Source organism: Meriones unguiculatus, chromosome 6, assembly GCF_030254825.1.
Source record: "Meriones unguiculatus strain TT.TT164.6M chromosome 6, Bangor_MerUng_6.1, whole genome shotgun sequence".
Lineage (NCBI taxonomy): Eukaryota > Metazoa > Chordata > Mammalia > Rodentia > Muridae > Meriones > Meriones unguiculatus.
The window spans coordinates 125,258,242-125,281,812 of NC_083354.1; the positions used below are offsets into that span (position 1 = coordinate 125,258,242).

At 41.4% G+C, this 23,571-nt stretch overlaps 1 protein-coding gene across 3 annotated transcripts in view; it reads left to right on the plus strand.

Annotated features, from left to right (window-relative positions):
• The window catches only part of Virma (vir like m6A methyltransferase associated), a 57,926-nt gene extending 41,730 nt beyond the window's left edge, over nt 1-16,196 (plus strand). For 2 of the 3 annotated variants that reach the window (XM_060385997.1, XM_060385998.1), the window contains exons 16-24: nt 552-769; nt 3,221-3,353; nt 6,657-6,809; nt 7,247-7,407; nt 8,767-8,863; nt 11,054-11,220; nt 11,935-12,266; nt 15,050-15,193; nt 15,863-16,196. In XM_060385997.1, coding sequence (XP_060241980.1) covers nt 552-769; nt 3,221-3,353; nt 6,657-6,809; nt 7,247-7,407; nt 8,767-8,863; nt 11,054-11,220; nt 11,935-12,266; nt 15,050-15,193; nt 15,863-16,017 — 1,560 coding nt within the window. In that variant the 3' untranslated portion in view covers nt 16,018-16,196. The remainder of the gene's footprint in view (nt 1-551; nt 770-3,220; nt 3,354-6,656; nt 6,810-7,246; nt 7,408-8,766; nt 8,864-11,053; nt 11,221-11,934; nt 12,267-15,049; nt 15,194-15,862) is intronic. The other variant, XM_060385999.1, reaches the window with a different exon arrangement.
• Nucleotides 16,197-23,571: the final 7,375 nt, after the last annotated feature.

Sequence of the window (23,571 nt, forward strand, 5' to 3'; positions counted from 1 at the left end):
ATTTTATAGACCAGGCTGGCTTTGAACTCACAGAGATCTGCCTGCCTCTGCCTCCCTGAGTGCTACGAATTATAGGCATGTGCCACCATGCCTGGCTAAAAGGTTTTTTTCTTTTTAAAGGTAAAATACTGTGAAGGAAAATACTGTTGAATTATTTCCTTAGATATACATTCTTACAGTAGCTTTTATAGAAGAGCATGTTCCTTATCTATTTGCATCTGTATTTGGGGTGGGACCATAACAATAATTTCAACTATTTTATTTACTCATATGGTTGGTTTGTCTGCATGCATGGCTGCAGAGGCCAGAAGAGGGCATCAGCTCAGCTGGGACTGGAGTTTTATAAAGTTGAGACCTGCCATGTGGGTGCTCACAGTAACCAAACCCTAGTCCTCTTGAAGAGCAAGAGTGCTCTTAACCAATGAGCACCTCTCCAGCCCTCAGCAATAATATTTTCATGAGAGTGTTACTAAGTATTACTTTGTGTGTGTTGAGAAATAGCAGTCGGGGGCCATGGCGGTAATCATTTGGGACTGTCTCCCCCGACCCAGGACATCGCACTGATTTTGCCGAGCCCTTCTGAAGGTCCTGTCTCAGAGCTTGAGCAGCTCTCCAACTCTCTGCCCAGTAAGGAGCTGATGGCCGCCATCTGTGACTGTCTGCTGGCGACCCTCACTAACTCCGAAAGCAGCTACAGCTGTCTGCTGACGTGCGTCCGCACGATGATGTTTCTCGCGGAGCATGATTATGGACTATTCCACTTAAAAAGGTAAGCTTTGCAGAGTATGGCATGCTGTGCCTTCCTCCCCACTTAGTCAACCCGCTTGTGACGGAAGGTTGAGAGTGGTTTCCTCTACAGGAGAAATTCTGTATGTGGCATTGCTTCATTGGCAGTTAGAAATAAATTTTAAAATCTCTTCTGTCTGAGTTGTTTCTACTTTCTGAAACATGAGTAGCGCTGTTACAAGTCTGCATTAGGGTTTCTGTGTGCACCTGAAGACGTATTTCTCTTGGCTAGCTACCTCAGCGTGGAACTACTGGGTCATGTGAGAAGCTGTTTAAACTGATCAAAAGCTGCCAAGCTGTTTTCCAAAATATGTCTCCATCTGCCTCCCATCAGCAGTGCATTAGGGTTCTAGGGACTCCTTAACCTCACTGGAACTTTGCAGCATCAGAGTTGCTTTGTTGACTTGGAGACTTTATGTGTTGCTCTGGTTGACCTCAGACTCCTGGCTGCAGTCCTCCAGTCTCAGCCTCTAGACAGTCTTTAGGATGAAGACATATGCCACCATAGCTTTGCCAGATTTTTTTTCCTGAAGACATTTTAATAGATATATTAGCTATCGATTTTTTTTGTTATTTGAGACAGAGCCTTGTTCTCTAGCCCAGGGTAGCCTGGAACATGTGATCTCAGCCTCTGGGATACTGGAATTACAGCTGTGAACCAGTGCTTGGCATAGACCCTAGGTTTTCATGGAGTATACACCAATATAACACATTTGCCTAGGGTTTTACCTGGTCCCTAGTAACTGGGATGGTTTATAGTTTTGAGCCTCTTATTTTTTTCATTATCACTTTCTTTAGGTCTGATTTCATCCCTGTTTGTCATGCCTTTCTATCTGACTGTGTTGAAAGTTCCCAGGAGCAGGAGGCCGATCTTCCCCTGTTTGTGTTGCTTTACCGTGCATGTATGTCTTACACAGTGGTATCTTACAGCCTGACCCATTTGTAAATGGGAACACTACTTGTTTAGTGTTAACACCATACTTATTTCCATTTGGCTGCTTATGTGGTAGCCTAAGAGACAATTGAATATTTAAATGGTTTACCCTTGAAATTCTGTGAAGCTTAAAAACTGTGCCAGTGCATAGGCTACTTAAGATCAGGATTTTAGACACACACCAGGGGATTTGTTATGCAAAAGTCTGTGTGTGTGTGTTTTCAACTGGACTGTAGTTCGAGTGTAGTGTTGTGTAGTTATTGAGATAAGGTGTTGCTGGAGTACAGGTGTCATCTATGCGTTGTCCACCCCACTTCCCTACCTCACCAGTGGTCTACAGTAAAAACACCTGAGTTGTGTATAGCTCGCAGAGCCTAAATATTTACCATCTGCTTCTTTTGGGGTTTTCAAGACAGGGTTTCTCTGTGTAGCCTTGTTTGTCCTGGACTCACTTGTAGTCCAGACTGGCCTTGAACAGAGATCTACCTGCCTCTGCCTCCCGAGCACTGGGATTAAAGGCATGTGCCACCATGCCTGCCTGCGGTTGGGTTCTGAAGCAGAAGTCATTGACCATTGCCCTAGGCTCATGATTTTCTTTGTTATTCTTTGAAACTCCTAAGCTAGGTTTCCCAGGTTGGTCTCTGAAATAGGCTAACCCTCTCATGGTAGGGAGACCCTCATATCATGAAAAGAATTTAAATTGGGAACTAGCAAGTGGGGCTTGTGATAGGTTTTGAAAGTTTATTATTTGAGGGAAGTTTTTTAGTAAATACCAGAGCTTGGGTATATATACCTGTAATCATAGCTTCTGGGAAACTGAGGCAAGAGGATTGTGAGTTTGAGTTTAGCCCTGCCCTGTATAGTGAGAGCTTGCCATCTCCCCCCCGCCCACAACCACCACTCAAGAAAAAGAAAAGAAACAGGAAAAAAAAAAAAAGATTGAATTGAAGATTAAAGTGAGTGGCTTTTTTGGGGGCCTGGTTATATTTGTGAACCTAAGTATGTCTTTATGTTGTTTTTTTTTTAATGGTGAAGTAAATTATATTCTTAGTTATTTCTCATGCTAATATTATATACTTAACATTTTGACACGTTATCTTTTTTTTTTTTTATTGTCTTGGTTCTTTTTGAGACAAGGCTTCATTTTGAAGCTCTGGTTGACCTAGAGCAGTGGTGCCCAACCTGTGGTTCATGACCCCTTGAAGGTCAAACAACTCTTTCACAGGGTCCCATATCAGATATTCTGCCGTATCAGATATTTGCAGTACAGTCACAACAGTGGCAGAATTACAGTTACAAAGGCGCAATGAAATAATTTAATGGTTGGGGTCACCACGTATGAGGAACTGTATTAGAGGATGGGAGCATTAGGAAGGTTCAGAACCACTGTCTAGATCTTTCCTCATGCCATCTGAGAACTGGAAGTTCAGAGGAGCGCCACTATTTCTGACTTTTTTTTTTTATAGTTCCTAATGTGTCTGCTCTTGTCTTTCCTTTCAGTTCTTTAAGGAAAAACAGTGGTGCTCTGCACAGTTTGCTGAAGCGAGTGGTCAGCACGTTCAGCAAGGACACAGGTGAGCTGGCATCTGTGTCTCTGGAATTCATGAGACAGATCCTCAACTCTGATGCAATGGTAAGTGTGCATTGATTATTTTTATTTGATTGCTTTAAAGTGTTACAAATGTCACAGGCTAAATTATTACTTCAATAAAAAATATCTTGGAACATAAAGTAATGCCCTCTTCATATCACTGTAAAGTGACATGCTGTCTCCAAAAAATGTCCAACATTTGCTCATGCTTGTTCAAATTTAATTAAGACCCTTTTGTAGTGGTTTCCTAAGTCGTGGGATATTGTGGTCCACATTCCAGAAGCCATTAGTAAGCCCTCCTTGAGAGGAGGTACTTGGGGGCTCGGTGTGGTGGTGCACATCTTTGACCCCAGCACTCGGGAGGCGGAGGCAGCGGATCTGTGTTAGAGGCCAGCCTGGCCTCCAGAGTGAGTTCCAGGACAGCCAGGGCTACCCAGAGAAACCCCGTCTCCACAAACAAAAACACAAAGAGAGAAATATTGACTATTAAGTGTGTGTGCATGGACATATTCTATGGATCAGTATATATATATTAGCACTAATTTAAGGATTTCAACTCATGGGGTCTGGAGAGATAGTTCAGTGGTTAAGACCATTCATTGGCTTTGCTTCTAGAGGATCAGGTTCAGTTTTAGCACCCACATGGCAGCTCACAACCATCTGCAACTCCAGCTTCAGGAGATTTGCCAGCTTTACACAGACATACATGGAGGCAAAACACCAGTGCACATAAAGAAAAGTAAAGAAATCATTGAAACAAAAAAATTCAGCTCACACTTAAGATTACTGTTTATAGAGAAAGTTGTAAAGGATCTTTTTACTGCAGGGTTACAGAATAAAAGATTTTATTAGAAAAATGTGAATATAGTAGTTACTTTGTTTCTCTTATGCATGTAATTTATAAGACTCTTTAATACTCCATCAGACTATTTTCGTTCTAGACATTTTCCTCTGATTTTGTTGGAAAGTTTTTGTTGTTCTTGGTGGAACATGCTTCTGCTCTGGCACTCAGACAGAGAAAGGAGGAATGCTTACGTTCGAGGCTCGCCTAGTCTGTCAACATAGTGCCTAGCCAGAGCTGCATAATATATGCTTATGTCATGCAAGGTTGTTGCATTTCACCAAATGCTTTTTAGGATTTTATCTGGATAAACACATGGTTTTTTTTATCCACATTATTTTAAGTAGATTGGGGTTTTTTGATTGTTGAACCAGCATTGTTTTCCTGGGATTAGTTCAATTTGACCGTTTTTGTTTTGCCAGTTTATTTAGTGAGGAGTTTTGTGTTATGTATTCATAAGGGGCCATGGTCTGTAACTATCTTTTCTGGTGATGTTTTTGGCTTCATTGAATAAGCTAAAGAGGTTTCCTTTTTTTTTTTTTTTTTTCTTTTTTTGTTTTTTGTTTTTTTGTTTTTTCAGATAGCCTAGGCTATCCTGGAAGTCATTTTGTAGGCCAGGCTGGCCTCAAACTCACAGCCGCTGCCTCTGCCTCTCAAATGCTGGGATAACAGGCACGTGCCACCACTGATCAGCATAGATTATTAACCTTTAATTCTGTGATACTCTTCACTAATGAAGCCATCTGGGGTCTGGGCTTTGATTTTGGGAAGCTGTGTCTTGTCTTGCTGTGTAAAATGGATGTACCACCAATTAGTGTTTCAACCCTGAGCGGGGGTCATGTTTATCCTCTCTGTACGGTTTCAGATTTAAACACTGACCTGCTGACACGAGCTCCATTTTTCTTTAAAAATACTAAAGTCCATTCAGATTTTTCTAAGCCTAGGTTTCTCTTTTAATCCTTTTAGAGATCTGCCTGCCTCTTTGTCCCAAGTGCTGGGGTTACAGGCATGCGCCACCACTGCCCAGCTAAGTGCTGTGTTTTTAAAAACTCTTTAGTGACTGAGAATGGAGCTCAGTGGTGGAGCACTTGCCTAGTCTGTGCAAATAAACCAGCAAATAAGCAAACTGGTTTGGTTGGGTTGCGTTCTTAGAGACTGGTGTATAGAATCTTTTAGTTTATAAACTGTAGCTTCAGAGGATGGTCTAAGTAGAACCTTTACTCCTTCAGTACCCTGTTTTATGCTGTTTATCTTTCCCGAATAGTGCATGGATTAGGTAACTCACCATTTCCTAACAGAGCAGCACAACCGTAGATCCAGTGGTTTATTGGTTTCTCTTTAAAGCTAGTAGTGTCTTTTATCACAGCCTAAGTCACTTCGTCATCGTACATTCTCTGAAAAGTGCAAGTGTTCCACTAGGCTCATTCTCAGATCGAGAGAGGTTTTGTTAAAATACTTTCTCATTCCATAGCCCAGTGTGATAGCATATGCTTGTAATCCCAGCAGCTGGGAAGTGGAGGCAGAAGGACCAGTTTGAGGCCAACAGTGGCAACATAATAAATTTGAGGCCAGCCTGGGCTACGTGAGACCTTATTTAAAAAAAAAGGAAGAAGAATGTGTATTTAGTTTTTGACATTTGAACATTTATAGGACAAATGTTATGAACTCCAAACAAAATTTTAAATGTTTATGCCAATTAAAAATACTAAATCTTTAGGTTGGAGAGATGGCTCAGTGGTAAGAGCGTGTCGTGCTCTTGCAGAGGACCTTGTTCCCCGCACCCACACGAGGCAGCACAACTGTTGCGCTCTCCAGTTTTAGGGGCTCTGACACCCTTGCCTGGTCCTCATGGGTCTCTGCACACGCATGGCATAAATAAACTTAGGGAAACAAATCAAATGTTAAATCTTGCATCAGGGTTGGGGGAGACACTTACTTTCTGACTTTACCCTTGGTCGAGTGCGTTTATTTTGAGTAATTTAAAACAAGGACTGTTAGACAGGCTTGCCACTACTGTTTGACATGTATGTAACTATCTAGCTTATATCTTATTTCCTGTGTAGTAATATGTATGACTTTAAAGTAGAAAATACTTAGTTTTTAGTCTGGCAGGTTGTATGTATGATAGCTGCTATTTTTATTGCCTGTCTTATCTTCAAAATTGTAATTCTGATTCCTTCAGTTCTCTGTTCTTGTAGGCATCTTCCTGCCTCTGGAACATACGTCAGTTATCTGTCCTGCCGAGTACCAGTGCTTGCTATTAAATATTTTTTTGAGAACTATGTGTCAGTGATTTAAATATGTGTTTACCCTTTGTTTTACTAATCTACTCAAACATTTCCACTTTCAGTAAACTAATTTTAAAAACTAGTCAGTTGTTGAGTTGTAAAGGTTGTAACATTGAGGGGAATATCCTAGCAAATAGCTGAGGTAGATGAGTAAATGTAGAAGTGTCTTTGCAGGTTTCTGTGTTCTCAAATTTAACTTGTGTGTGACATTTACAGGGCTGTTGTGGAGACGATAGTGGGCTCATGGAGGTAGAGGGAGCTCACCCGCCCCGGACGATGAGTATTAATCCTGCAGAATTAAAACAGCTTCTACAGAGCAAAGAAGAGAGTCCAGAGAGTTTGTTCCTTGAACTAGAGAAGCTTGTTTTGGTAAAGAGAAAAATAGAAAAAATAGTAATAAAATCAGCATTTCTTCTCAGTGTGACTAGTCCAAGCTTTGCGTGGTGACCTTTTTAAGTAATAGAACTCTTAGCTGGGCATTATACCCACCAGGTAGCTCTTGGGATTAATAATTTGGAGTGCACTTCTCTGTCTTGTTATGAATCTAATGAGTAAGAAAAGGAAGTGTTGTTTGAATTGTTGATTTTTTAATGCAGGATGCCTCTGCTATTGTTTAGAAATAAAATAGTGTTTTTGATGCTCGTTTTATTTTAATATGTGTGATGTTAAGTTAATGACTTCTGGATGGTGTTCCAAATTTTTCGTGTGTTGTAATTCTACCTTTTTTGCTACAGTCAGTAGAGTAGGGCTTAAGTGCTCAAGGGTTTTTCTGCTGGCACCTTCTCATTGCGTATGTTTGTGTCTAGGAACATTCAAAAGATGATGACAATCTGGATTCTTTGTTGGATAATGTAGTTGGGCTGAAGCAGATGCTGGAGTCATCCGGTGATCCTTTGCCTCTCAGTGACCAGGATGTAGAGCCAGTACTGTCAGCTCCAGAGTCTCTCCAGAATCTGTTCAACAACAGGTAAAGGAAGCAGGGGTTGAGTGTAAGTAGAGAGTATTTAAGGCTGCCAACACCTAGATTGGCTCAACAAAGGTTTTAGTTGTTGTTTTGTATATTTTTCTGTAAAGAGTGAGCTAGAAAAATTTCCAGGGTTTGCAGGCTCTCTGCAGCCTCTTGCACATTTTATAGGTTTTGTTTTTGTTTTTTGGTTCGTTTGTTTGTTTTTTGCTTTCTAAGAAAAACATTTAGAACACACACGGCTATGCCTAGCATACAGACTGTGTAAGAATGGGCGTGTAGAACAAGGTTGACTGACCCTGATCTTAGAGAACATATAACGTCTCTTTTGGTTGTTCCTCTGAAAATAGGATCTCATGTAGCACAACTGTTGCGCCCTTAGAATTTGTGATCCTCCTGCCTCAGCCTTCTGACTACTGGAATGATAGGTGTGAACCACTAGACTGAGCTCAAGGTATCTCTTTACTCTCATGGTATTGTAGCCTTCTTGACCAACTGTTTGATTTATTCAAAGCCCCAAGCCTGTTACAGTGGGATTTTTTGATTTTTATTTATTCTTTCATACAATACATCCTGGACTGCAGCTTCCCCTCCCTCCACTTATCCAAGTTCCTCCCACCACCTCCCCTTTTCCCCATATTCACAGCAACCCCTCCTTCTCCCAGAAATGAGCAGAACTTCCAGGGTCATCAACCAAACATAGCACAGCAAATTACAATAAGATCCAGGCACAGACCCTGACATCAAGACTGGGTGAGGCAACCTGGGAGGACGAAAAAGGGTCCCAAAAGCATGCAAGAGTCAGAGATACTCCTGCTTCCACTTTCAGGAGCCCCCCCCCCAAACACACATACACACACACACACACACCAAACTAGCCACATAACATGCAGAGGACCTAGTACAGACCCATGCGGGCTCTTCTGCAATTGCCGCTTCAGTCTCTGTGAGCCCTCATGAGCCTGTTACTCTTCCACGGGATTCCCTGAACCCCAAGGGTGGGGGACCCCATGGAAACTGCAACCTAGCTCTCTCTCCCTAATGTGTGGCTGGGGGTCTCTGTAGCCCTCCCATCAGCTGTACAAGACAGTCTCTCTGATGACACTGGACAAGGCACTGATCTATGCATGTAGCAGAACTTCATTAGCAATCATTTCATTGGTTTCACCCAACCCCAGCGGGTGTATTTTTGAAGCTTTAGTTTTTCTAAGAAAAGCTGATTCTTGAATAGCTTTTTGAAGGATTAAAGGCTTATCTTATTAACACTCTAGAGGGTAATAATTTTAATTATGTTACTTAAATAAGCCAAAATAATATGTGTTTGGATTCTGGTTTTGACCAAATACTCTTTTCATGTTCTAGGACTGCGTATGTGCTAGCTGACGTCATGGATGACCAGTTGAAGTCTATGTGGTTTACTCCATTTCAGGCTGAAGAGATCGATACAGATCTGGACTTGGTAGCAAGGATTTTATTACTAACTTTCAGAAAAGTTAATGCTTCCGTTGGTTTCTTTGTGGGTTGGTAGTATCCTAACAGTTTATATAATACACTCTTAAAGTTCATTAGAGGGCAAATACATATTATCTCTATGACAGTCACCCACTTATTGAAATCTAGAACTCATTATTTTTTTATTATTTGTTCCACTTCTTTCTGGTTAGTAATTTGTATTTTGAGTTTGTGATGAGGCAAAATGTTCCACATTCTTGCATATGTCTGAAGTACATAGTTCTTTATGCTGCTAGGGCACAGAATAACATATATGACAAGACTGTTCATTCTTCATTGGGTTCAAGGAGAGGAGTGATGTAGCCTCTACTCTGGGACGGTGCTGGGTATTCTTAAGCATGATGCTGAAAGGTTCAAGGATGTAGAGACTGTGTTTTATGCTTCTCAGACGGGTATTTCTGTAATGAGTTTAACCACATCTTATATAGTGCTTATTTTCTTTGTCAGGGAACTCTACTTGGGTATTCCCGTGTCTGAAAGATACTAGTATTCATCATGATTAAAGACACTGGAAGAATGGTTCTTTTTTATTTAAGATTGAGAGCTCCTCTTCCTTTAAGGAAAATAAATTACACATTTTATAACTAAAATTGCATTAAAGAATTCATTTTTAGTATAAATTTTTTAGTGATTCATTAGAACTGAGCTGTTCAGTAAACTCTGTATAGGAGTAGAAATGCTCTGTGCTTTTCCTTCTTTGGTACAGTAGCCAATAGTTTTGTGTGACTCTTGAAAAATTAAAATTTGGGTAGTGTGACTGAAACACTGAATTTTGGTTAGGCATGGTGTTTTACACCTGTAATCAGTCCTAGGAAGGCAGAGGCAGGAGAATACCTGTGAGCTCAGTGCCAATCTGATCTACATAGTGAGTTCCAAGCATGCCAGGGCTATACCTGGTAAGAACTTGTCTCTTAACAAAAAGTACTGAATTTTATTTTGATTGAATGTTAAGTGACTTACACATGGGAGTTGTAGAGGTGGTTCAACAGTTGAGTACTTGTTGCTTTTGTAGAGAACTGGCCTTTAGTTCCTAGTACTTAACACCACACAGCTACTTGTAACTGGTTCTCAGGGATCTGATGCCCTTTTCTGACCTTCCTGGCTACCACACACACACACATACATGTAGGCAAAACACTCATACACATACAGTAAAAATAAGTAAACCTTAAAAAGAGGAAAAAAAACAAACAACCAACCAAACCTCACATGTAATTGATGGCTAAGGTACTATATTAAGCAGTACAATTTAAATATTTGTGTGAGAAGTTGTTCCTTTTCATCTGGGAGTGGTGGCTTACACTTGAAATTTCAGCACTAAAGTGACAGAGACATAATTGCTACAAATTTGAAGCCGGCCTGAGTCACATAGTTCCTTTCCAGGCCAGACTGAGCTACAGATAAAGACCTTGAAAAAAACATGAACAAAAACCAAAGACAAACCTAAGTGGTCCTTTTTGGGAGTTGTGGGGGTGGGGGGAAGTGTGGCATTCGAGATGGTTTCTCTGTGTAACCCTGGCTGTCCTGGAACTCAGAAATCTGCCTGCTTCTGCCTCCTGAGCACCAGGATCAAAGGTGTGTGCCACCACCACCCAGCTAAGCTTTCCTTTTAAACTTAGAGTGAACATTCTTCCAGTGATAACTGTGACCATCGTTTAGAGAAATTGTAGATCTCACAAGCAGCTTTAACTCTCGGTTCTCTGACACTGAACGTAGGTTGGAATGCCATGAGATGATGCATCAAGCTTTTGGGCATCCGCAGCACCTCACTGTCCTCTGATAGATGTGGGCAACTGCCGAAGCTGGCCTGGTGCATCATTTCATACTGTTTGAAATGTTCTGTAGCTATTCTGGTATTAATTTATATGGTGTAACCCTGAGTTCCCTGTCATGCAGCAGTCTTCTAGATTTACAGACCTGCAGCTCTGAGGAGGAATGCCACAGAATAATTAGTTGAATTCTTAGGCCTTTCTGTTTTTATCAATGCCAGTGATGCTGCTTTCTGAAAAGAGAAAGGTAAATGTATAATCAGTTTACCATGAGAATGAAAAAGAACTTGTAGGTGATGGTAGTTTCTGTAGCGAATGTTATACAGACTTAAGTTTAATTTTTATTAAGTTTTATTTTGTGACTTCAGGTAAAGGTTGACCTGATCGAGCTCTCTGAAAAGTGCTGTAGTGACTTTGATCTGCACTCGGAGTTAGAGCGCTCGTTTTTGTCAGAGCCGTCATCTCCGGGAAGAACCAAGACCACTAAGGGATTTAAACTTGGGAAGCATAAGCACGAGACCTTCATAACGTCAAGGTAAAATTCATCCCACTCAAGAGGTTGCTTTAGGTAGACACGTAACTACAGCCCTTCTCCTTTTGAGACAGGGTCTGTTATGTAGACCCTGTCTGCCTGTATTATGTACACTCTGGCTGTTTTGGAACTTACTATGTGGATCAGGCTGGCCTCTAACTCACAGAGATCTGCCCACCTCTGCCTTCCCAATGCTGAGTTTAAAGATGTGTACCACTTTGACTGGCATGGTATAATAAGAACTTTTAAAATGAGTAATTTCAGGGTATGACTGGTGTATTGTTCTTTTGTTGCTTCTGTTGCTGGGGTTTGAACCCAGGGCACTTGTCAGCCCTTGTGCTATTCTTCCTTTGAACAAAAACCAGACTGGATTGTTTAAAAATACTGTTCTTGCTGGGTGAGGGTGGCGCACACCTTTAATCCCATGCTCCAGAGGCTGAGGCAGGCAGATCTCTGTGAGTATGAGGCTAGACTGGTCTACAGAGTGAGTTCCAGTGTCGCCAGGAAATCCCGTCTCAAAAACAACAACAAGAATATTGTTAGCCTTATCAATAAACAAAGCATACGACTTTTAGCTAGTTTGTTATATTATCACAGAAAGTAATAATCCTGGAATAGTGGAAACACAAAACAATGAAATTCCAGTTTTAGTATTGTAAAAGTGGATTGGAATCTGAAAAAGAAATTTTTTCTTATAGAGTACTTTTGTCTTAACAGTGGGAAATCTGAGTACATCGAACCTGCCAAACGAGCTCATGTCGTGCCACCACCTAGAGGTCGGGGCCGGGGAGGATTTGGACAGGGCATACGGCCCCATGATATTTTTCGTCAAAGAAAGCAGAACACAAGTAGGCCACCATCTATGCATGTGGACGACTTCGTTGCAGCTGAAAGTAAAGAAGTGGTCCCTCAAGACGGAATACCCCCACCCAAACGGCCACTCAAAGTGTCCCAGAAGATTTCCTCTCGTGGTGGGTTTTCAGGCAATCGAGGAGGACGGGGCGCCTTCCACAGTCAGAATAGGTTTTTCACACCGCCTGCTTCGAAAGGTAACGGCCTGTGTGTGTTTTCTAATGGGCTGGAGTGACAGAGTCCAACACTGGACCCATATAGAAGGGCTCAGAGATGTGTCTCTCCTCCTACAGTTAAGCCTCCTCCAGCACTGTTTGCAGAGTTCTCTGTTGAATAGGAATAAAAAGTAAAACAATATCTCTTCTATTTAGTTACTTTTGGTATGTTATACTTTTAAGTTACGAGAGGGTTTTTTTTTTTTTTTCTTTTTTAATTTTTTACTATTTTTGTTTTTACATTTGGGAAACTGAAGGTTGAGTTTTTGCTTGTTTGTTTGTTTGTTTTGTTTTTTTGAGGCACTGTCTTACAAACTCACTCTGTAGATCAGGTTTGAACTCAGAGATCCCTTGGCCTGTGCCTCCTGACTCCTGGGATTAAAGGTGCCTCACCACACCAACCTGACAAAGAAGTGAATGTGTTTCATTTTACTTATGTGGGTTATTTGCTTGCATGTGTGTTTGTACACCACATGTGTGCCTGTTGCCCAGCAAGGCCAGATTGAGGGCATTGAATCCTCTGAAACTGCAGTTTCAAGGGGTGTGAACCACCATGTGGGTGCTGGGCATTGAATGCTGTGCTCTAGAAGAACAGCCAGTGTACTTGAGCCATCTCTCTAGCCCTTAGAATGAAAATCGTATTTATCCTTTCTGAGTCATACACACACACACACACACACACATATATATATATCTTTTTCACAATATACCTTTCACCATTTTCTTCAGTCTAATGCTCTCCCAACTGAGCTGTTTCGGCCCTGCCTACTCTCACCATTTTCTTATTGCTTTGTAGAGTTCATCTCTTACCTATTTCCTTGTTTTCTCTCTGTTCTGTTCATGTGTGTGGTATGTAGGTATATGTGTGGATAAGGGTAAAAATATATGCGGATGCTAGTGGTTGCTCAATACTGGTTGTCTTCCTCAAATGTTCTCTACCTTATATAGTGATACAGACCTTTCACTTGACCCCAGGCTTGTTGCTTAAGCTAGACTAGCTAGCCAGCATGGCCTAGGGATCCCCTGTTACTGCCTGTCAAGTGCTGGCATTACAAGTGGGCCACCTATACTTGCCCAGCATTTATGTGTGTGTTAGAAATCCGGACTCAATTCCTCATGCTTTTGTACCCTGCTTTTTTTTTTTCCCCCCCCTCTGAGGCATCTCAGTGGCTCTTTAAATTCTCCTTCAGAGATAGGCTGTTGCTGTGTAGATCAGGGTAGCTTGGAATTTATAATCCTGCCACCTTTCTCTTCCCAGTGCTGACCTTGCAAAGTTCTGGGCATGCACCGCCATGCATAGTTTATATATTTTTCTTCTTTTGAAAACCAGTATGTCTGTGTACACATCCACATATGTGCACATACATTCTTACAGAGTCCAGACGAGGCAGGCATTGGATCCCTCGGAACTGGAATTACAGGGATTTCAGAACTGCCCAACATGGGTGCTAATATTTTGATGCTTGGTCCTCATGGTTGAATAGCAAGTACTTTTAACTGCTAAGCCATCTCTCCAGCCCTGTTTTCTTTTTAATGTTGTATTTAGCTTGTTTTAAGTGTTTAGAAGCTGATTATGCTTCTAGCTATTACTCCTTTGTTGTTATAAGGTATGTTGCTATCTAGCAAGATTCATCCTAAACTTGGGATCTTCTTGCTTCAGCAGATGCCCCCACACTGGCGTCAGAGTCTCTTCTCTCCCTCTTCTTTCTTCTTCTCTTTTCTTTTTCTCTTGTTCTCCCACTCTTGCTCCTCTTTTCTTCCCTTCTCTCTTCACACACACTGTCTATTTTATTTGAGACAGGGTCTTATGTATTCCTTATGTACCAAGTCAGGCTTCAATTCACTGTGTAGTCAAGGAAATCTTTTCTTTACCTCACAAGTGCTGGCGTAATAGGCATGTGCCACCATAACCCAGCCAGAAATTATTTTTTTTTACTGGCAAACTGTTGTCATGTTTTCATATCTGCTGAGTTAGGAAAGTATCAGTGAAAGTGAAGAGAAATCATGATGAAGGTAACTCTTATAAAGGAAAACATTTCATTGGGGCTGGCTTACAGTTTCAAAGGTTTAATCCATTATCATCATAGTGGGAAGCATTGCAGTGTCCAGGCAGACATGGTACTGGAGAAAGAGCTGAGAGTTCTACATCTTGATCAGCGTGCAGCAAAAAGGGACTATGTTCCACATGAGGTGGAGGTTGAGCACAGGAGACCTCAAAGCCCACCCCCACAATGACACACTTCCTCTAACAAGGCCATACCTCCTAATAGTGCTACTGCCCAAGGGCTAAGCATGCAAACACATGAATATATGGGAGTCATTCTTACATTAGACCACCAGAAGGGCAATGACAGTTATAGCAGTCGTGTACATAAGAGCATCAGGAAGTGGTCTCAGAACTTCATCTTGTCCTCTCGGATCAAATCTATGGTGCAGTTCTCTTAGCATCTACTTTACTAAGTGGCAGAACTAGTGTTGGAACCAGGATAGTTTGGCCCTTTAGTCACCCTGCTTTTAACCACTGTGTGAAGCTGCTCAGTGTCCACACTTTGAGCTCCTGTTTTACCACTCTTAAGATTAAGTTGGATAGTAAGCTGTGATGCTAAGTAACCTGCACTCTCCCCACTCGGGAGAGGGAAGGCAGGGAGACTGCAGCTTTGAGGCTGGTCTGGGCTACTACAAGGCAAGACCTTTCTCACAAATCCCCCAAACAAGGGGAACGATCCAAATGTGAAATCGGTTTTGATTGCGTTGTTTATATTTAGGAAACTACAGTCGTCGGGAAGGAACAAGAGGCTCTAGCTGGAGTGCTCAGAATACTCCTCGAGGAACTTACAATGAAAGTCGTGGTGGCCAGAGCAATTTTAACAGAGGTCCTCTTCCACCTTTACGACCGCTTAGCTCTACAGGTATGTGTTCCTCCCTCATTCCTGCTGAGAAATTCCTGCTCTTCAACCTGGGAAGTTGTTTACTTCTGTTTTTGGAGAGACTGTTTTACTATGTTGACTTATTTTAGAGTTAGATTTATATCAGGGAATGAAACTTAACTGTCATTGTAATCTGAAATCTCTCATGATGATGGACTGTATTTAAAAAAACATTTGCTATGGTGCCCTTTTAACTGCAAAGTATTTTGATAGCAAAGGTAGCATCATATAGTAGTTACTGTTCTGTGTACAGTATTGTATAAGCATAGAATATTTTTTCTGCATTACTATCTTATGTTTAGGATTCTTGTCAGATCTAGCTTTGGTTTTAAATGAACATTCTAAAAACGAGTTCTTTTTTAAATAGATCGTGTGTGTGTGTGTGTGTGTGTGTAGGTACCTGAGGAGGGCAGAAGAAGGCACTGGATTGCTTGGAGTTAGAGTTAGCTGATGGGTATTGGAAGGCATGTATGTCCAGTCTTCTGAAAGAGAACAAATGCTCTTAACTATGGAGCTCCCTGCAACTCTAAAATAACTTTTATTTGGGACATAATTCTCAGAAATCACAGCTCACCTATTTATATGAATAAGCACTTAGACTATGGGAAAAGAAAGGATGTTTGAACTAAAATGGTCTTTTTTCTTTTCCAGGTTACCGACCGAGTCCTCGGGATCGTGCTTCTAGAGGCCGTGGGGGCCTTGGGCCTTCCTGGGCCAGTACAAACAGTGGCAGTGGTGGCTCAAGAGGAAAGTTTGTCAGTGGAGGCAGTGGCAGAGGTCGTCATGTACGGTCTTTTACTCGGTAGACATGCTCTTGTGGATATCCCAAGAGAACGGACATTTCATGAGGACAAAAGACATTGAAGGACCAATTTAGACTTAGCAGTGATATCTGAAGACATGTGAGAGAATATTTTTATCTGAAGAAAGCAGATTTTGTTTGATACTTAATGATATTTCAATAAAAATCCAAACTTTGTATGTATGTTTGTATATATTTTTCCCATTTTTTATATGGTATTTATTTAGAAAATTTCTAGGTAGAAAGAGAAAAACTAAATGACTTGTTTTGTATTTTTCTTGCTTATACCTAGATATTCCCAAACTTTCTTAGCCTGTGACACCCTTTAGTGTGTCTCAGTAATTTTTTCACAGTGGCCCTAGGCCAAAAGCAAACTTAATACTTTTGTTTATTAAACATTTAGGTCCAGGCAACTGAAGACTTTACTCCATCACCACTAGTCACTGGACACTGCTCAATGCCTCACCCTTGGAAACAGCAGCCTTTCCCATCCAGGTTTCTCAAGCAGTACTGTTTATTAAACTGCTGAATGTTTGTTACAAATGTGTGCTGTTGTCGTTATACAGTCCTATCCAATGCTGAAAATGTGAACTACCTCAAGTTAGTAGTTTGTGTGGTGTCCAGTAGCTGTTGCTTTTCCTCAGATATTTAAAGCATTCTGTGGCACTCTTGCTGATTTACCAAGGTGCCCACCAAACTGTTTAGACCAGAAGAAGCAAAACTTCGCTTCAGCTTTGGACCCACTGATGCTATTTTGCTATATAGCTATTTAAAGCCTAAAAGTTGCCATTTCCTAATATGGTTATTTTGGGAATCAGAAGCATCTACTTTATATTCAGAAATAAAACTTATAACTTTGACAAAGGAGCCATATTTCCCCCAAGGTATGTCTTAATTCATTGAGCCTATATAAAAATGGCATAAAATATAGAGTTCTCTTAAACAAAAATAAGTGTATGAGTCTCATTCCATTTGAACAGTCTCTTTTTTGGGGAATTACTTGAGTGAATTTAATATCTGTATATTAGGAAAAGGGGTCTTGAAAATCTCAGCTTTGGAGCTGAAGGTTTAGCTTATTGGCATAAGTGCTTGACTAACACGTGTGATTAATTTCCAGTAGTGTGTGTGCCAGCAGTGTGTGTGTGCACACATGCACATACATGTACATGCAGAGTTCAGATGTAAAGATTCTGATGCTTAAGTGCAAGGTGATAAAGTCTTTTTTGTTTGTTTTTTTGAAACAGGGTTTCTCTGTGTAGCCTCGGCTGTCCTGAACTTGTTTTGTAGACCAGCCTAGCCTCTAACTCACAGAGATCCACCTGCCTCTGCCTCCCTGAGTGCTGGGATTACAGGCATGTGCCACTGAACCGGCTTTAATAAAGTCTTCCTAATTAATAGCCTGGAGCAACCCGAGCTCTTAATCTGCTATAACAAAATACAATAGACTGGATGGCTTAAGTAATAAAAAAATCTCACACTTCTTCAAAGTCCAAGATCAGGCCTTTGCTGTAATGGGGTTATGGTCAGGCACTCCTTGCAGATTTTCTCATGGTCTTTCTATAGCACATAGTTGCCTCTTCATCATAGACAGAAGGTGCTAAGAGTTAGCCAACCTGTTTTGTTTTTTTTCTACTACATCTGAGTCAAGTACCTTAGTTTTCTCCACCTGTGGCATCAGGATGTTTGCTCTTTTTCTGGGCTGTAGAGTGACTGATAAATCATAAGAAGGTCTTGAATTCTTTTTTTTTTTTTTTTTTTTTTTTATTTTTGTGAGCCTTGTTGCTAAGGCGTTTTCCATTCACGTCTGTTTGTGTCTCCAGAGTGATGGTTAGTGTTGTCAACTTGATATTTGGGAGATGGGCCCTAGACAAGCCAGTGGTGGATAATAACAGTACACGGCAGTGGGAATACCAGCCCACTGTGGATGGCACCACTGTCCGGATGGGATGCACAGAAGTCGAGAAGGAGCAAACAGTAGCTGGCCACTTAGAGCTCAAGTGTTATAGAGCAGGGTTCATGTACCGTATGGAAATAGAACTCTCAAAACTTAGCACTGTGATTTGTCATTTGAAAAGCCAGTCAGCTGAAGGGGGCGGAGAACTTGCCAAATGCATTTAGATCTGTGTATAGCCACATTTCTTCAAAAGTGAGGACTGAGTGCACTTTGGAGTGAATGTTTATATTATTTGTATATATTTTGTTTTACCTTAGACATTTCAGGGGTGTTGTTTGGTATCTGCAAATAAGAACTGCAGACTGTCTTTAGGGGTAAAGTTTATTTCATCTGTAGCACAGGTAGAGCATAGGATCATTTCTGTTCATTCCATAAAAGTAGGAAACTAGGAGAAGGTGGATGCTAGTGGCCCTGTAGGGTCCCTACCCGCACCTGAACAGCTCTTGTACTTCACGTTGATATGTGGGAGGACAGAAGCAGCTCCTGATTTGTTCCTTAGAATTAAAAAGTTTCCGTGGTAAATTAAGATTTATGGTTGTGAGCCAGGTATGGCTCACACCTTTAATCCCAGCACTCAGAGGTAGAGGCAGGTGCATTTTGTGAGTTCGAGGCCAGCCTGGTCTGCAAAGCCAGAGCCAGGACGGACAGCCAAGGCTATACAGAGAAACCCTGTCTCAAAAACAAAAACAAAGATTTATGGTTGTAACCATTTTCTTAAAGACTTAATAAGAAATATCTGTGTTTGTGTGGGCAGTGTGCACTCAAATGCTGGTGCCCAAGTTTAGAGGTAAGGGTTCCTTCTGGAGTTGGAGATACAGGTGGTTGGGAGCTACTCAGTGTTGGTCCTGGGAACTAGACTCATGTGCTCTAAAATTTAGAGCAGCAAGCCCTTTTAACCACTGAGCCATCTTTCTAGCTTACTCCTCATTTATAAAAAAAGATTACACTTATTTTGTGTGTGCTCCTGTTCCATGTATGGGGCTGGGGTGGGTCAGAGAACAGCTTTTGGAGTCAGTTCTATGTAACCTGGGTCTCGGGGATTGAACTCAGGTTGTCAGTTGATGGTAGCTCAGCAGTTTTACCTGCTGAGCTGTCTCTCTGGGCCTGTTTTATTTTATTTTATTTTTCACATAGAGTCTCTTACTGAACTTGGAGTTCACTGATTTGGCATGACTTGCTAGCCAACAAGCTTCTGGGATCTTAGTGGCCCTAGGATTCACGTGTGCATTGCTGCCTGACTTGATGTGGGTGCAAGGGCTCCAAACAGAGGTCCTCATGGATACGGGCAAGTCCTTTCCTAGCTGAAGCACCTTCCGAATCTGCAAAGTGTCATTTTTGACAACTTGATTGTAGTTAGTGTGTCATTACATTAGGTTTTTGGTTTGTTTGGTTTTCCTGAGACAGGGTTTCCCTGTGCTCTGGCTGTCCTGGACTCAATTTGTAAACCAGGTTGGCCTTGAGCTCACAAAGATCTGCCTGCCTCTACCTCCCCAAGTGGGATTAAAGGTGTATGCTATCATGCCCTGTTCATTTGGGAGTTTTAAAGATGAGGTGTTTTTGTTGTTGTTTGCTTGTGTGTGTGTGTGTGTTTTAAGTTTTCATTCTAAAATAGTGAAGTACTTGTTTCGTGTTGTTTTTTTGTTTTGTTTTGTTTCCCCTTTCAGTCTTGCTTTGCAGCCTGGCTGGGCCTCTAACTTGGAACTCTTCAGCCTTCCAAGTGCTGGGATTACCACCTCATCTTGCAAACACCACACACATGCATACACCAAAATCTTGCAAATACCACACAGACAGACAGACAGACCGACACACACACACACCAAAACCAGCCAACCAACCAACAAACAAAAAACCCAAAACAAAACAGAAAACATTTATGTTCTCAAGGTAGTAAATCTTGATAACGAATCCAAGTTGGCAAACTGTATTTGTTTTCTTGCTAAGAGAGACAGAATACTTTGGGACTGCTTTGAATTGATGCAACCTAATAGCTCCCCTTAAGTTTGCAGCTTAAAGTTCCTTTCTCTAGGGATGATGTTGTTAGATGGCTGAAGGCTCTGGAACGTGGCAGTTGCTATTTACTCTGTTTGCTTAATGTCATCCAAATAACTCCAGGATCATGTGAAATTATGAAGAGGTATTAGTAACTTTTTTTCCCCCTGAAATTTGTTTTGGCAGAAATCTAAGAAAATGAGTAGTTGAGAAGAGCCCTGTGCCACTCTTGCTTTTGTAAATCACTAACTTACTGTGTGATAAAAATGTAAGTTATCTGAAACCTTTTAAAAACATACATTCTGGCCAGACAGTACCCTGCCTTTAACCCCAACACTTGGAAGGCAAGGCAGAGACAGGTGAATCTCTATGATTTCAAGGCTAGCCTTGTCAACAGAATGAGTTCTAGGACAGCAAGGGCTACACAGAGAAACCTTGGCTCAACAAAACAACAACAGAGAAAACAAAACAGGAAACCTCAACAAAACCAAACCAATATACTTTCTGAAATATAGGCCAGCTAAAAATATATATAGTGGAGAGGAAGTATGAATCAAAAGAGACCCACTATGGGTTTTATTGTAATGTAAACTTAGCAGCTCCAATTGAACATTGTGGCTAAGAGATCAATGGGTGATACAAAGAGACTAAAAGCAGAAGTCCATGTCCGCAGCCGGCAGAAATGTTGAGCTGTGATATTGATGTTGGTTAGCAAGCGGACTAACCATGTCAATAACTAAGGTAGAGTGGCAGGAAGAAGGAGGAACTAGTTTTGGTTTTCTATAGCACAATAGTCAGTGGCAGTGTACAATGTGTTTTGAAATTACTAGAGTCAGGTATAGGGGCTGAGGCAGGAGGATTGTGAGTTCAAGGCTTGCTTGGGCAACTGAATACAACTCTGTTGAGTATTGGCTTTGTGCAATCCCTCTTACTGCTTTTTTAAGAAGCTGGGCACTGTAGAAGGCCAGCCACCATCTGAAGCCTGAGAAATCAGATGTCGCAGCTCCCACCCCTGGCTCTTCTCCTAGAACAGCGTTAAGCAGCTTGAGCTGTGACTGTACAGCCTCCGATTTATGTTCTTAGCCAGTGCTGGCTTTTCCAGTCTCCTTGTCAATGCAGGGAGCATCTCCCCCTGTATGACTGTCCAGGGTGGCTCTGTCTTACTCTTATATAAGCCACTCTTTTTAATGAAGGGTTTATGGGGAAGCTGCTTTTTTGCTGCACAGTCCTGTTTTGTTGTTTCTGGTACATCGTACTGCAGCCTTTGTTCTGCTCTTCCGCTGGGAGCCCTGGGGTTGGGGCCCCTTCTCTAATAAGCATTATTGTTGAAGGGCAGTTTTGTGTCAGTTCTTTGACAAACTAACCAGCCTGCTGTCCTGCTTTTTTCTTAACAGTCCTGTGGGGGGAAAAAGTTTGATGGTGCGTGCCTTTAATCTCAGTGCTCAGGAAGGCAGAGGTAGGTGGATCTTTGTGAGTTCAAGGCCAGTCTGGTCTACAAGGGGAGTTTCAGGACATCCAAGGCAATCGCCCAAAGAAACCTTGGCTGAGGAGGTAGGAGAGTGTGTAGTGGAAAGGGGATAGAGAACTAATGACATTGTTTGCCTTGTACTTGAAACTGTAGACTGGCTTAACTTAAAAATGCCTATATTTAAATTATATACTTTTACATACAAAATTTATAAGTATATATTTTATATATACTGTATATAATACATGGGGGCTGGTGAAATGGCTCAGTGGTTAAGAGCACTGGATGCTCTTCCAGAGGACCCAGGTTCACTCTGCAGCACCCACATGGCAACTCAAACAACTGTCTGTGACTTCAGTTCCAGAGCTTCTGACACCCTAATACAGGCAGTCAAAATACTAGTGAATATAAAATGAAATTAATGTATATTTTAAAATGCTTCTATTTAATCTTTGCACCTTTTCAGATGAAGTGGACCCTAGTAAAATGAAGCTAAATGGAAACTATGCCGAAGAAACTTTAAGAAGCTCTAGTTTACACTCATAAAGCTAAAAGAAGTTTTAGCATGAGATTGATTGCATTGTAGGGTGACTGCAGAGAGCTGTGTACAGTACATTTCAAAAAGCCAGAGGAAGGATTTTGAAAGTTTTCAACCTAAAAGTATACTTTAAAGATGTTTTAACATGAGAATGGAACTCGGGGAATGTGTTATACGTTGGGGAGGAGGTTTGCCTATATTTCCACGGGTGATGAAAGACTATGGGTTCAATCAAAATTGATAAAGATCTGATCTGAGTAAGAGAAGCTTCCACATGAAAGGCACAACTTAAGGGAAAAGACACAGGAAAACAGCATCGCAGAGAAAGCAGATCCCTCTGCATGGAAACAGCCTAACAAAATAGGTGAAGGACAAATCATCAGACAGGCAGACTGGAAAACTTTGATGTGGAAATGGACTTTGCTGAAGACAGGTGATCAGGATTGCAGTATGAAGGATCATCACATCAATGGAACTTCATAAGGACATTTGGACTATTACCTTTGTGGGACTGATAATTGTTTCTGTTGAAATAGTTAAATTCTGTACAATTTTTAGCTTAATGGAAAGGGGGAAGATGTAGAGGGATGTTAATCCAGCATATTGGCTACTCTGGCTGGAATACAGACATGCCCTTAGCACACACCTTTAATCCCAAACAATGAAGGTAAATTTGGTCTACAGAAGGAAACACCCATGTTTTGAAAGTGATGTCTAATTGAGAAGCAGACAAAGTGACAAATCGGAGATTTCATAGAATAAGATATGCACAACTCTCACGAGGAAAGAGAGGCAACCTAAGAAGAGCCGTGCAGAAAGAGAGGAGCAGTTTTACCAAGACAGTTTTACAGAGATAGGTTAAAGAGAGAACAAGCTAGAGATTGAGAAAGAGCCAGAAGATTAAAACATATTGCTAGAGTTAGTTTGAGGCCAAACAGAGCAATTCAGTCAGAAGCTGGGAGAAGCCAATTTGAATCAGGTGGGAGAGGAGTTTGAGCCAAAACAGCTGAGTTGAAGCAGCCATCCAGAGTTCAGAAAGACCTAGAAAGAGTGAGCTTATTGAGCAGGAAGTCTCAGGCTGAAAACATTCTAGGCCTAGGTTAGACTGTGCTGTACGGAGTATATAAGCTTCCAAGACTAGGCCTAGGTTAACAGATGGAGACAGTAAGCTCAGAGCTCAGACAGTTACATCAGGAGAATAAAAGTTACTTTTACAACAGGTTGGGTTTAGCCTGTTCCCAGTTGAACTCTGATATCCTCAGTTGCCTCCTGAGCCATAGTCAAGAGAGGACAGTCTGGAAAAATGGACATGATTTTCTGACAGCCTTTGGAAAGGAGGCCCCATAGCAGCAGCTGAGTGGGGGCCAAAGACAACAGCTTTACACTTCCACCTGGAGCACCCAGAGGGGTTCTCATCAGAGACCTCTACTCAGGGGAAGCTGGGATTCTCACCTTTGCCATAGAAAATCATTTCAGAAGTCAGCATGAAGCAAAGTTTGAGTTTATTAAGAGCTGTTAACATAGATTTAAGGAAGGCTTAATGAAAAATCAGCTCTTAGGTATTCAAGTGGGTATGGGCGTCTCGAGAGAATCTTACGATAGTCAT